The sequence below is a fragment of the Elephantulus edwardii genome, unplaced genomic scaffold, assembly GCF_000299155.1.
Source record: "Elephantulus edwardii isolate Elephantulus edwardi_28Jun2011 unplaced genomic scaffold, EleEdw1.0 scaffold00120, whole genome shotgun sequence".
Lineage (NCBI taxonomy): Eukaryota > Metazoa > Chordata > Mammalia > Macroscelidea > Macroscelididae > Elephantulus > Elephantulus edwardii.
Window position 1 is genome coordinate 1,303,777 of NW_006399870.1, and position 13,117 is coordinate 1,316,893.

Sequence of the window (13,117 nt, forward strand, 5' to 3'; positions counted from 1 at the left end):
ACAGGAGAATTATTGCTTTTGATTGTGGTATTGGAAAAAGAGTGCTGAATAATTCATGGACTGTCCAAACACCAAACAAGTCTATCTTGGAGAAAGTGCAATCAGGATGCTCCTTGGGAGCAAGGATGATGACATTTTATCTCACATACTTTGAACACATTGTCAGGAGGGGCCAATCCTTGGGGAAAATGTGGATGGTAAGAAAAAAAGAAATACTCAACAAGATGAATCAACACAGTGACTGTAACAATGCGCTGGGTCGTGAGGACGCAAAGAACAAAGACTTCATCTCTGGTTCACAGGGTTGCTATGAGTTGTAATCCGATTGACAGCATCTGATAACAACAAACATACTAACACCTGCAAGTGACTTTAAAATGCATAAAAAATTCAATAAATTAGTAGAGATACATATTGATGTACAACAAAAACAGTGACATGTTAACAAAATATGCCAATAAAGTCAATCATTTAGATGAAAAATTGGTCAGCTTCTGAAACAGTGACTTCAGGAACGAGCTCTGGAGTGTGAGAGACAGTGAGAATGGAACAGGATAGGATAGAATTCAGGCTGGCTGTTCACAGGGTCACTATGCATCATAGTCGACTCAACGGCATCTAACAACAACAATTGTTAAGTGCCATCGAGTCGCAGGGGACTCATTGCGACCCTGTGAAGGAGAGTCCTCGATGCTTAGATGTCTTCATCCTCTCCCAGTTCATAGGGTTTCCAGAGGCAAGCTATTATGGAAGTGGATGCCACTCCTCCTTCCAAGCTTTTTTTAATGGGGAAGCTCCACCCAACTCTCTGTCTGCAGTAGGTAGCCAACCATTAACGCATTTGACACATCACTGTCACAGTGTTCAGCCTCACAGCAACCAAAAGTGACCTCAGGACAGCAACTTGTACACCAGGGCTATACGACCTAGAGGAATGTCTGAACAAAAACAATGAAAGGCAGGCCCGAGGGCCGTGGATTAAAAGTCACCCACCTTCGGCTTGGTAGCATCGCTTTCTGTCCACTGGGCCAGCTGATCTATCTCTCTCTAGGTTGATATTATTGTTGTTAAGTGCCGTCAAGTCTCAGGCGACTCATAGTGACCCTATGAAGGAGAGTCCTCGATGCTTGGGTGCCTTTCATCCTCTCTCCAGGTTCATAGGGTTTCCGGAGGCAAGCTATTATGAAAGTGGATGCCAATCCTCCTTCCAAGCTTGACAACAACAATATGCTGGTTTAAAATAGTCCACAAAGTATTTGACGTTTTCTTCAAAATGTGGAACCTAATTCTCCTCCCATTGAATTTAGTGCTTTCCTTCCATTGCTGTTGGATTTTCAACTCACAATAACCCTAGGTGACAGAGTCCAACTACCTCACAGGGTTTTCTAGGCTATAACCTCTACAGGACCACATCACCTAGTCTTTCTCCCACAGATACACTGGGTAGATTCAAATTGTCAACATTTCTGTTAATAGCTGAGTTCTTAACCATTTCACCATCATGGTTCCTGATTTGTTTCTAACTAATAATTAGAAACACGTGCTTTCAACTCAGTTCTGATTCATGGCAACCCCATGTGTCACAGGGTACAACTGTTCCATTGGACTATTTTTACTGTAATCTTGTGGAAACAGATCATCAGTCCTTGTCTTTCGTAGCACGACTGGGTGAGTTCAAACCACTGCCTCTTTGGTAACTAGCTTAGTAAAAGTGTGTACCACATAGAACTTCAGAAACTAAGTCATAAAAGACATTGTGGCTTCCTGTTTGTGGTCTCTCTAAGATAAGCTGCTCTGGGGAAAGCCAGATGCCATGTTGTTCATAAGCCCCATCCTCAGGCTTAGATACACCCCAATAGCACCCTTTAGGGGATGCACATTGACCCTGAAAGCAAGTTGAGCCATTTAGGAAATAAATTACAGTCTCAAGCACTGGAGAGTCATCAAGAAGAGATGGGTAGACTCTAAATAGACATCCAGTTGCTATAACTGGCATACGTGAACTCCTTGCATTGTGGGGAAGGCATAGCCAAAGGGGCCAGAGTAAAATCCAGACTCACCACTCAGTGCAATTTATAAAGCACCTTCACCTCTGATATTTTCAATCAATCTTCACTCCTCAACACTGCCAAGCATTCTCTGCAGCTTTGCCAGAGAGTTGGTGGGTCTAAAAAGGAATCTGAAATTGTAAATATGTGGCTGAAACACACACTGGGAAAAGATCAGAGGCAGGGAGGAAATTTAACTCCAGAACCAGAGAAGGTTCTGGGAAAGAGCCAGGGCCCAGAGCAAAAATCATCACTGGAACAAAGAATACTACATAGCAGGAGCAATTCTGAGTCGTGGGGGTTCTATTCCCACGCCCAAACAAAATGAGAGCCTCCAACACATTTAAACAATCTCCACTCGAATTCCACATCAGTTATATGGGGGCCTTGACTCCATAGCCTTCCCTTCTTTCCACCATCCTACTAAAAATACTTTATTAATAAAAGGGCAGCATAAAGCCACAGCAGGACTCCATGTATACAGGGGTAGCCTAGAGAAAACTGGCACCCACCCCAAGTGAAGTCTTATCCTTCCCCAGCATTGCTCTGCTTAGGCTCTGCCTCCCTTTAATTACCAGAGTGCCTGTTCCAGGGCTTGGCCAGTTATTTAGAGGACTACTCCCTGTTTCTAGCACAGATGTGCCTGAGGTCAGAGCTGCGGACACTACTCAAGGTCAGCCGCTTGAAGCTGCCATCTCTCACCCTGCTACCCTGGGACCTCCTGACACCTCTGCACTCCCAAACACACCAGCATCATGTCACTTGCACACACAGCTGCAGAGTATATGCTCTCAGATGCCCTACTGCCTGAACGCAGGAGTCCCCGTCTAAAAGGATTGCGCCTGGAACTGCCCCTGGACCAGATAGTCAAGTTCCTAAGTGTGGGCTTCCCCTTGTTGCTGATGTCCCTGGCATTTGCCCAAGAATTCTCCTCTGGTAAGTTGCTTACAGGACTAGTACAAAAGAAAAGCCTTCTAGATGCTGAAGTAGGCTCTCACTGGGACTAGGTTTCCTGATTTGGGCTGACCGTATTATCCAAAAGGCATATTATGCATGTTTATCTGTCTGTCTATCTATCTATCTATCTATCTATCTATCTATCTATCTATCTATCTATCCATCTCTCTTTATTTCTTTTTCATTGCCATCTAGATGGAACTAACCCATACCTAATCCTTCAATGAGTTTTTAGATCGCCCATCTTTCTCGCTCAGAGTATCTGGTGGTTCTGAACAGCCTGTCTTTGGATTGGTGGGCCAACTCCTACCACTGGGCCACCAGAACTCCTACTGCATCTGTTTAGAGTCCCCCAAAAAAAGTTCTGAAATTAAGCTCCAAACTTTTGCAATTTAAAAAAAACTTAGACATATGCTCTTTTGATTTCAGTACTCATGTTTTATGTAACTTCAATAATTAAAATTTTATTCTGTTTCTTGACAGTGAGAGATTGGGGCCACTATAATCTTTTCAGAATTTACAATTCCCATTGATCTTACTCAGGCCATGTTTTAGACAAATGACTTAATTTCCAAGCCCTCTTGCCATTTACAATTAGGGTTACAGATCTGAGAACATAGGCTAAATGACTAACAAAACTGGGTCTCTAGCATTATGCAAAGTAACTAACTCTGTCTTGGAAGGACAAATAGTGCATAAGATATTACAGTAAAAATAGAAGGATAACTAGTAAAATGTGTATTTATAAGGTGGCATTTACAAATGGGGGCAGGGGAAAGGGAGGCAGCAAGGTGGCTGAGGGTGGGGGGAAATCATAGGGTGGCACAATTTGGTAGAGGGAGGGGGTGAAGGAAATTGGAAAGATTCAGTAGGGACCTGAAAAGTCAGGATAATGGGGGCATAGATCAATGGTGATTAATTTTATAAAACACAATGTATGGGAATGATCATATGAAACACAATATGAATTCAAAAGTATGAAACAATGTATATGAATTTTGTATACAAAACAATATAATTTAAAAAAAAAAGCAAAGCAAAACTCAGCAAATCTACCTGCTAAAGAAGTAGAGTTGCTGAAAATTGGGAATCCTGGCTTTCCTTTCTGGCTGTGCTATGAGGTCACTATGCTTTTGTTTGTTTGTTTGTTTTGTTTTTTAGATTAATTTATTTAAAAGGTTGGGGGGGGGGAAACCCCAAACAAATCTACTTCAGCTAAAGCCAGTGTGATACTTTATGGCGCATTTAGAAATATTTCACTTAAACATTGATTTAAGTGAAAACGTAAACAGCAAATTGGTTTTCTGTTCAACAGTTCATATACATTATATTTTGTGATATTGCTTACAATCCCTAGGATAAGAACAGCATAGAATAGGGCAAGGTTCAAAGTCATTGTTCATAAGGTCATTCTGAGTCTTAATTTATTTCTTTTTTCCCCTTTATATATTTTTATTATTAATTTTAATGAAAATTTACAGAGACTTTGAATTTCCATTCATTCATTGTTGCATCATTCACCCTGCCCACCCCTCCCACCCCAGTTCATTCTTCTTTTTGAAAAGTAAAAGAAAAATTCTTTCATTGTTATACAGTCCCTCCCTCCAAGTCCAGTCCACTATGCAGCCTTTGATTTAGACTCCTGTCATGACAATAACACCTAATCATATATCCCTTTTAAACAGTTGTCTCTCTCATCTGTTTCAATGCAGTATACACTATTTATCTCATCTTTTTCATTCTCCCCCCAGCCCCAATGTCAGTGCCATTTTACAACAGTGGCACTATGCAGTATAAGTCCTTTTGTGACTGAGATATTTCACTCAACATAATGTCCTCCAGAGTCACCCATTTTGAATAATATTACATGAGTTCTTTGTTTTTTTAATGCAGCATAGTATTCCATTGTATGAATATACCATAGCTTCTCTATCCATTCATTTGTTGTTTTTTAACTTAGGTTGTTTTTTAAAGATATATCTCCATCTCTCATGGTCTTTTCCTTCATCCACAAGATGGGAGAGGTGCTGGTGCTCACCTCTGCCTCCTTCTGGAGAAGGATGGGACAATAAAAGCCAAAGATTCCCTCCAAGGCCACTCCTTTCCTCGCCACTTTCCCACCTTTGATTTTGGCCTGAGCTCAGATTTCCAGGCAATAAACCCTCTAAATTTTAAAGTCTGAAGATGTCAGTCCTCTCAAGAAGGAAATATTACCATCAACTGTAGGCCCTCTGGTGCCAAACTGTGGAGTACGGGAAGATCCCCACCCAGCCTTTTGGAAACGTTGAGAGAGCTTTGAAAGAAAGGAACTGCCACAGCTAATGGGCCGTGAGCACAAAAAAGCAGGCCTGGAGCAAGCAGCCTAGTTCCTGGGTGGTACAAATGATTATACACTTGACTACTGAGAGGGTGGTGGCTCTGAGGTGACTCAGAAGGAAGCGTGATGATTAATTTCCAAAACCCTTAGAAGCCCAGTTTTACTCAGAAATGCATGGGTTTCCTTATGAGTTAGAATTGGTTTGGTTCAATGGCAACTGTTCCTTTTTAAGGGTCCTGAAGAGCAAATAGAGGGTTACTATTCTATCATGTCAAGTCCTACTGAGCCAGAGCAGGCTCAGATACTAAAAGATGAAAACAGGTGCTCAGCAGATACAGAAACTGGGAAAAGAAATGGGCAACAACCCCAATAAAACTTCTAGATGACTGCTCCCTGGGGTCTGACCCTCCACTCCAGCTCAACGCGGCTTTAAGGATGTCTTCCTGTTCCAGGGTCTCCAATCAGCTGCTTCTCTCCTAGCAACTTCAGTGTCCGGCAGGCTGCCTTTGTGGACAGTTCCTGCTGGGACTCGCTGGTTCATCATGAGCAAGACAAGCAGGGCCACTACAAGACAAAGTCTCTCTGGCCCCACAAGGTAAAGTGGGCTGGGCTCTATGTTGACCTCACATCTAAATGGAAGGGGAATGGAACTTTATCTTTACCTTCTCCATTTCCTTGTGTCCTCTCCCTCCTTCTCAGGGTTTATTTTGATCTGATTTCATGTTGCAGCCACTCTTCAGATGTCTAGTATTCTTTACACCTGATTGGAAGCTTTGTGCTTTGTGAATAAGATGTAGTGATTAGCAGCCTTGAGTTCAAAGTGATCTTCGGGAAGTTCATTGTGGAAAATTCCAATATGTATTTGCGGACTGTTTCTTTTGTACTGACTGGATTTCTCCAAGAAAAGTTCTTAATCTTTGCATAGACAGACTGTGGTTGGTGTTAAGCCTGGTTGTCAATCCTTAGGGAATTTAGCAATAAGTCTTAGAACATAGTATCCATTCACTTAACTCTTCTGTTCTCAGTATGGCTCCTTTGCCTTCAATGGACCCAAATGAAGAGCCTCTAGTTTCATTTCTCCAAAAAGCCTTCCACCAAGGAAGAGAAAGAATAATCACTTGACTACATCATGTTAGAGAAAGAACCTGAGAGTCTATTTCTCATATGAGCTTTTAAACAATTCTGTTCTTGGACCTTTGGTAGCTTTTAACCTACAATGTGATGCCTTTTTGAGGGAGAACCTCAGGGAAGGATAGCCCCTTGTTTAGAGGCCTCCCACCCCTCCCACCCTGGGCCTTCCTCCTCAGTTTGCCCTCCCCTGCAGGCTCTCCCCTACTCCCTGCTGGGCCTAGCCATGGCCATGTACCTACCAGTTCTGCTATGGCAGTATGCAGCCGTGCCAGCCCTCAGCTCAGACCTGCTGTTTATCATCAGCGAACTGGACAAATCCTATAACCGCTCCATCCGCTTGGTACAGCATATGGTGAAGATCCGGCAGAAGAGCTCTGATCCCCATGGTTTTTGGGATGAGCTGGAAAAGTGAGTTGTCTCTTTTCATTCCTTTCTGAATATATCAGTGCAAATATTAAAGCCATTTCTTTGAAGTAACATTTATATTATCCTGTGGCATACTTCTCAGAATAAAAAAAAAAAGTGTTTAATATATCATCTCACTAACTTTCTATTGTTGCCATACAAAGAAGAGAAAGTTCTCTATACGGAGGTTTTAGACACACTGAGTAACAAAGAGATGAGTCTCTTTAAACACCACTTTTTTAATCAATCCCCTGCTATCTCAAATAGCTCTTCTCATACCTACAGAAAAAGTTTCCCTAGGACCTCAACACAGTGTTGCCAACTACCACGGATCTCCAAGAAAATAAATAGGTCTGTCTTGAAGAAGGTGAAACCAAGTTTCTCCTTGGAGGCCAGGATTTTGAAGCTCTGTCTCACATGCTTTGGGCATGTGTCCTTGGAGAAGGTGGAGAGACAGACATCACAGGAGAGAAGACCCCAGATGAGATCAACTGATATAGCAATTGTGATAATGGCAGTAGGTGTGCCAGAGTCAGTAAGACTAGCTCAGGACAGCATAGGCTTCACAGCTGTACATAGGGTTGCTATGAGTCACAGGTGACTCAACAGCACATAACAATAACTTTTTCAAACTATTTTCTTACTACCAGACAACAGAAACCTTCCACTCTGCCTATGCAGTCTTCTCCTGGTCTCCTGTACACTGTTCATTCATTAAAGGAAGACCCTCAATGAGATGGGCTGACAGTGAATGGTGCAAGCTAGAGCAAGATTGTGTTCTGTTGTTCATAGGGTCACCATGAGTGATAGTTAGTCAGATGGCACCTAACAACTATACACCAGGCACAAGTCTATTGATATGAATGCTTTAGGGTTTATGTGCTGGAGATGAGAGGGGAAACGGCATATGGAGACAAATACATACCTACTCATGTGCTGTGTTGAAGACCCTACAGACCCATGTCTTACATTATATTGAGTGAAAACTAAATCCACTGATAAAGTGCCAATTCTGACTCCTGCGACCCTATAGGTTAGAGTGCAAGCCCCTCATAGAGTTCCCAAAGTAGTAAATGTTTATAACAGATTGCCTTCACTTTCTCTTTCAAAGCAGCTAGTAGGTACAAACTATCAACCTTCAGATTAGAAGCCAAAGGGGGAAAAGGTAAGTGGTATGAACAAAGAGCAGAAGAGGTTGAGAGAGCTAGTGGGTTGAGTGGTGCAGTGTTAAGTGGGTAGGTGGCCACAGCAGGCTCACTTAGAGGTTAGCTGGGCGGTTTTAAAGCCATAATGTATCTAGGCTGTGAAAAGAACTCCTCTCCCATCTTTTGAAAAAAATCAGACCTTTTCTAACTATTCTGACCCTTATCAATCTCTGAATCTCAAAGCTAACACTTTTCCTATAGGTTTCTGAACACTCCAGGCTACACTGCTGTTTGTCTCCCAACTATTACAACTGCTTTGGTTTCTACCCATCATTTTAGCAACAAACAAACCATTGTTTTTATTTCCTGCTTGCATGTTTTACCTGCATCTCTCTCATAATCAGACCAAGTTTCTTCAGTGAACACTACAATCTTCAACAAGTACTGGCTTGCAAGTTTACTTTTATGACTTCTGTATAGAGTACACAGACTCAAAGCCACAATGCAGTTACTATAAAACTCCTCATCTAGTGCTTATTTAAAAGCCAAAAGGAGCCTATTTCAACTGGGAGGTTAGAGTTTTTAAGCAGAAAATCAGTGTGGCAATTCATTAGCCATGGGTGACTTGTTGGGTTTACTGCATTGCACTCAGTACTAGGGATGGAGTACTCAAAGACAGTGAGTGTTCACATTAGCCAAGAATTCTGTGAGGGCTACATAGATCTTCTCTTACTTCCTCATTTGATGCTCCAAAAATATAGTTCTGAACAGTCTCTCCTAACTTTGCCTCCTTTCTTCCCCTGCCCAGGGCTCGGAGAGAACGATACTTTGAATTCCCCTTGCTGGAGCGCTACCTGGCATGTAAGCAACGTTCACATTCACTGGTGACGACCTACCTCCTGAGGAACACCCTCCTGCTCCTCCTCACCTCAGCCACCTACCTATACCTTGGTCACTTCCATCTAGGTATCTTCTTCCAGGAGGAATTCAGCTGTTCCATCAAGAGAGAACTGCTAAGTGATGAGGCTCACATCCCTGATCTGATCACCTGCAGGCTGTCCTTCTTGTCTGTTTTCCAGATTGTTAGCCTCTCCAGTGTAGTAGTATATACCTTATTGGTTCCAGTGATACTCTACAACCTCACTCGACTGTGCAGCTGGGACAAACACCTCCTGTCCATCTATGAGATGCTCCCAGCTTTTGACCTCCTCAGCAGAAAGATGCTGGGATGTCCCATCAATGACCTCAACATGATCCTTCTTTTCCTCCGAGCCAATATCCCTGAGCTAATTTCTTTTAGCCGGTTGAGTGTGTTGTGTCTGTTAAAGGACACAACCACACAAAAGCACAATATTGACACAGTGGTTGATTTCATGACATTATTGGCTGGCTTAGAACCCTCAAAACCTAAACGCCTCACCCACCAGGTATGTGATGAACATTCATAGCTAAGAAAACATGGAGTGGGGAACATATGTAAAGGATCATTCTTCTTCCTCATAAGACTCACAATATTCCATAAAAGTGGCACAACAATTAAGTACTCAGCTACTATTAGTGGTTAAATACAATGAAGACCTCAGCTATTGTTAGTTATTTAATACAATTAAGTACTCAGCTATTGTTTTTGGTTACTAAAAGGGATTCAAACCCACATTCTGAAGTAGAGAGACCTGGCACTCTGCTCCTATAAAAATTGGAGTCTAGAAAACGCTATGGCAATTATACTCTTGTCACACAGATTCACTAGAAGATGAAAACCAACACAACTGAACCTAACAATAATAACAAACCAAACTCTCACTTCTCTAAGGCATGGGGTTACAGACTGGCTGTGGACTCCTTCACTACACTTAACAAAATATGTCTTTAATAACCCAAGGAATACTTAACCCCACCTATTGCACTGCAACCATTAAAAATGAAATAAGTATGGTCAACAGTCAAGTACTGTTAAGCCTTGTCATAGGTTGAATTATGCCATCCAAATGTATAATGTCCTATGATCTGATAAAGCAATCAACTATAAAAGGATTAAGGGTGGGATACAGCATCTTTATGCCACCTGATAAAGATCTAATGTTAAGTTTCCCTGAGATGTAGTCTGCAATACCTTTTATCTTACAAGAGCTAGAGAGAGGGGCATCCAAGGAGAGATCAAGGGAAAAAATCTAGAAAAGCACATCCTTGGGACCCAGAATCCCTGCGATGTCCCTAGATCCAGGAAAGGAGCTATGAACCTTCCTCCAGAACCTACAGAAAGAGAAAACATTCTCCTAGAGCCAGTTCTCCAATTCGGAATTCTAGCCTCCTAAACTGTGGACAAATAAATGTTTTGTTAACATCATTCACTCGTGGTATTTCTGTTATGATGTTGGTGTTGTGTAATGTCGAGTTGGAACCAATTCAGTGGTTTTTCAAAGGCAATAAATAATATGGGAGGAGATTACTCATTCTTCTCCCTCAGAGCAGCCCTCTGTCTCATCTCTGACTTGCCATCCTCTCAATCCCTATGCCTGCACTGGAAAGATTCTTGTTGTGGCTGCAAAGACAATAGAGATGGACATTATGTATTTCTTCAGAGAATTTTTGCACATAACTTCAAACAATTTTTTTTTTATTTTGACAAAGTCAGCTGAGTTTGCCTAAAGCAAGCAAACAAGAAACTGATTATTCATTATCGATGTCTTATTGTCTCTGGGTTAAAAATTTGACTTTTTGATAAAAAAAAATTCAACTTTTTGGCTGGTATACAAAATGCCGCATGATACAAAACCTGCCTACTACTTCAGTCTCTCCTTTGGATTCTCCCCACCACATCTTTAACTCAAATAACTACTTCCAGCATCCTTGAAGGTGTGAACACGCTGTCCCTTCTCTACTCTTTTCTCAACCAGCCACTGACATTCCTTCAGATTGTGTCCATATTTCTTTAAGAAGTACTTCTATATCTCCTCCCTCCATCTCCTACTGAATAATGCCATATTATCCAATAGCTATCTCTGAGACAAAGCATATTAAATTATTTTAATATTGCTATTTACTCACCAATCTTTCCCTTATAAATTTTTTTAAAGTCTGTGTCATAATAAGCCTACAGGTACCATTTTCTGAGTAAACAATTGAATGAGTTGCTTGGTTACATAATCCTCTTTAGAGCACTCAGATTTAGCTTCTAAGTAGTCCTGTATGGAAAATGATTTTGTGTCTAAAGACTTTCCTTGAAGCAGTTGGTGATCAAAAAGGAAAAAATATTAAAACTATAGATAATACAATGTAACCATAACTGGTATATTAAACAACCATTTAAAATTATGTTTATTAAGAAGTAACAAGAACACTGTGAAATGGCTATATAATAATGCCGAATGAGTAAAAGATAACATAATCTAACCCTTGTAGGGAGTTCTGGTGGCACAGTCCATAAGAAGCTTCACACTAACCCAAAAGCAGCACTTGGTGCTTTGAATCTGGTAGTTTGAACCTACCAGCATGCAGATCTAAGGTAAAAAGACCTCACCTGAAGCACTGCACAGGAATCAGACTGACTACATTGGTGGAAAGAATCATTGGAAATTAACATCTGCTGTCAAAATCAGGCCAGGTGCTGACTATCAATTATTCGTGTGAAAGTTCAATTTAAGGCTAAAGAAAAATTAAAACAAGTCCACAAGAACCAAAAAATGACCTTGAGTCTATCCCATCCAAATATGAACATCATCTTAAGAATGGGTTTGAAGCATTGAACAATAACATCTGAAGACCAGATGAGTTGTGGAATGACATCAAAGGTATCATCAACAAAGAGAGCAAAAGGTCATTACAGAAACAGAGGAGAAAGGCCAAAATGGATGTCAAAAGAGACTCTGAAAATTGCAGTAGAGCACAAAGTAGCCAAAGCAATGGGATGAGACACTGAAGTAAAAAAAGAACAGAAGATTTCAAAGGGCAGCTCAAGTATTTTAACAAAATGTGCAAAGAGCTGGAGTTGGAGAATTAAAACTCAACACTTTTCAAACTGAAAGAAGTGAAAAACAAATTCAAGCCTCAAGTTGCAATACTGAGAGATATTATGGGCAAAATCTTGAATGATTCACGAAACATCAAAGAAGATGGAAGGAATACACAGAGTTGCTGTATCCAAAGAATTAGCTGACACTGAAATATTTCAAGAGGTATCATATGATCAAGAGCCAATTGTAGTGAAGGAAGAAGTTCAAGTTGCACTGAAGGCACCTGCAAAAAATAAGGTCCAAGGTATTGATGGGATACTTATTGACATGTTTCTTTTTTTTTATCTTTTGAATTCCTTTTTTTATGTTTGTTAATTTTTCCACATTTTTTTAAATTTTATTAATTAATTTTAATGAAAGTTTACAGAGACAGGGTGTCCAGTCATTCATTGTTGCATTTTTCTCCCTACCCACCCCCTTCCCCAAATTCACTCTTCTTGAAAAGAAAGAAAAACTCTTTCATTGTTATGCAGTCTCTCCCCCGAAGTCCACTCCACTATGAAGCCTTTACTCTGGACTTCTGTAATGACAAGAATATGTCCCTTTTAAACAGTTCTCTCCCTCAACTGTTTCAATGCAATATACATCATTCTTCCCTTTCTTTTCTGTCTTCCCTCAGCCCTGATGTCAGTCCCATTTAACAACAGTGGCCCTATGTAATATTTGTCCTTTTGTGACTGAGATATTTCACTCAGCATAATGTCCTCCAGGGTCATCCATTTTGCATAGTATTTCATGAGTTCTTTTTAAAAAAATAAAAAGCATGTATTTACTGCATTTTATTTTTTTGTTTGTTTGGTTTGGGGTGGGTTTGATTTCTATTCATTATTACACTTTCTCCCTTCCCATCCCTGCCTCCCCCCTCCCAGTACACTACCCTCTTGGAAAAGTAAAAGAAAAATTCTTTCATTGTTTTACAAATCTTCCCCCAGTTCCACTCTACCATGTAGCCTTCGCTGTAGACTCCTGTCATGACAAAAATACCTAATCACATATCCCTTTTAAAGAGTTTTCTCCCTCCTCTGTTTCAATGCACTATACATTATTGAACCTTTCATTGAGTTTTCTCCCTCCTCTGTTTCAATGCACTATACATTATTG

At 40.8% G+C, this 13,117-nt stretch overlaps 1 protein-coding gene across 1 annotated transcript; it reads left to right on the forward strand.

The window, feature by feature from the left end:
- Nucleotides 1-2,803: 2,803 nt before the first annotated feature.
- PANX3 (pannexin 3) lies at nucleotides 2,804-9,550 on the forward strand. The gene is made up of 4 exons (XM_006892798.1): nucleotides 2,804-2,984; nucleotides 5,775-5,917; nucleotides 6,647-6,861; nucleotides 8,812-9,550. Exons 1-4 carry the CDS (start codon nucleotides 2,804-2,806, stop codon nucleotides 9,449-9,451), a joined length of 1,179 nt encoding a protein of 392 aa, XP_006892860.1. The 3' UTR covers nucleotides 9,452-9,550.
- The last annotated feature ends 3,567 nt before the right edge of the window (nucleotides 9,551-13,117 follow it).

Coding starts and splice junctions, on each gene's coding strand:
- PANX3 (XM_006892798.1), top strand. CDS start 2,804: ATGTCACTTGCACACACAGCTGCAGAGTATATGCTCTCAGATGCCCTA. Junction 5,918..6,646: donor AGTCTCTCTGGCCCCACAAG/GTAAAGTGGGCT, acceptor CCTCCCCTGCAG/GCTCTCCCCTACTCCCTGCT. Junction 6,862..8,811: donor TTTTGGGATGAGCTGGAAAA/GTGAGTTGTCTC, acceptor TCCCCTGCCCAG/GGCTCGGAGAGAACGATACT.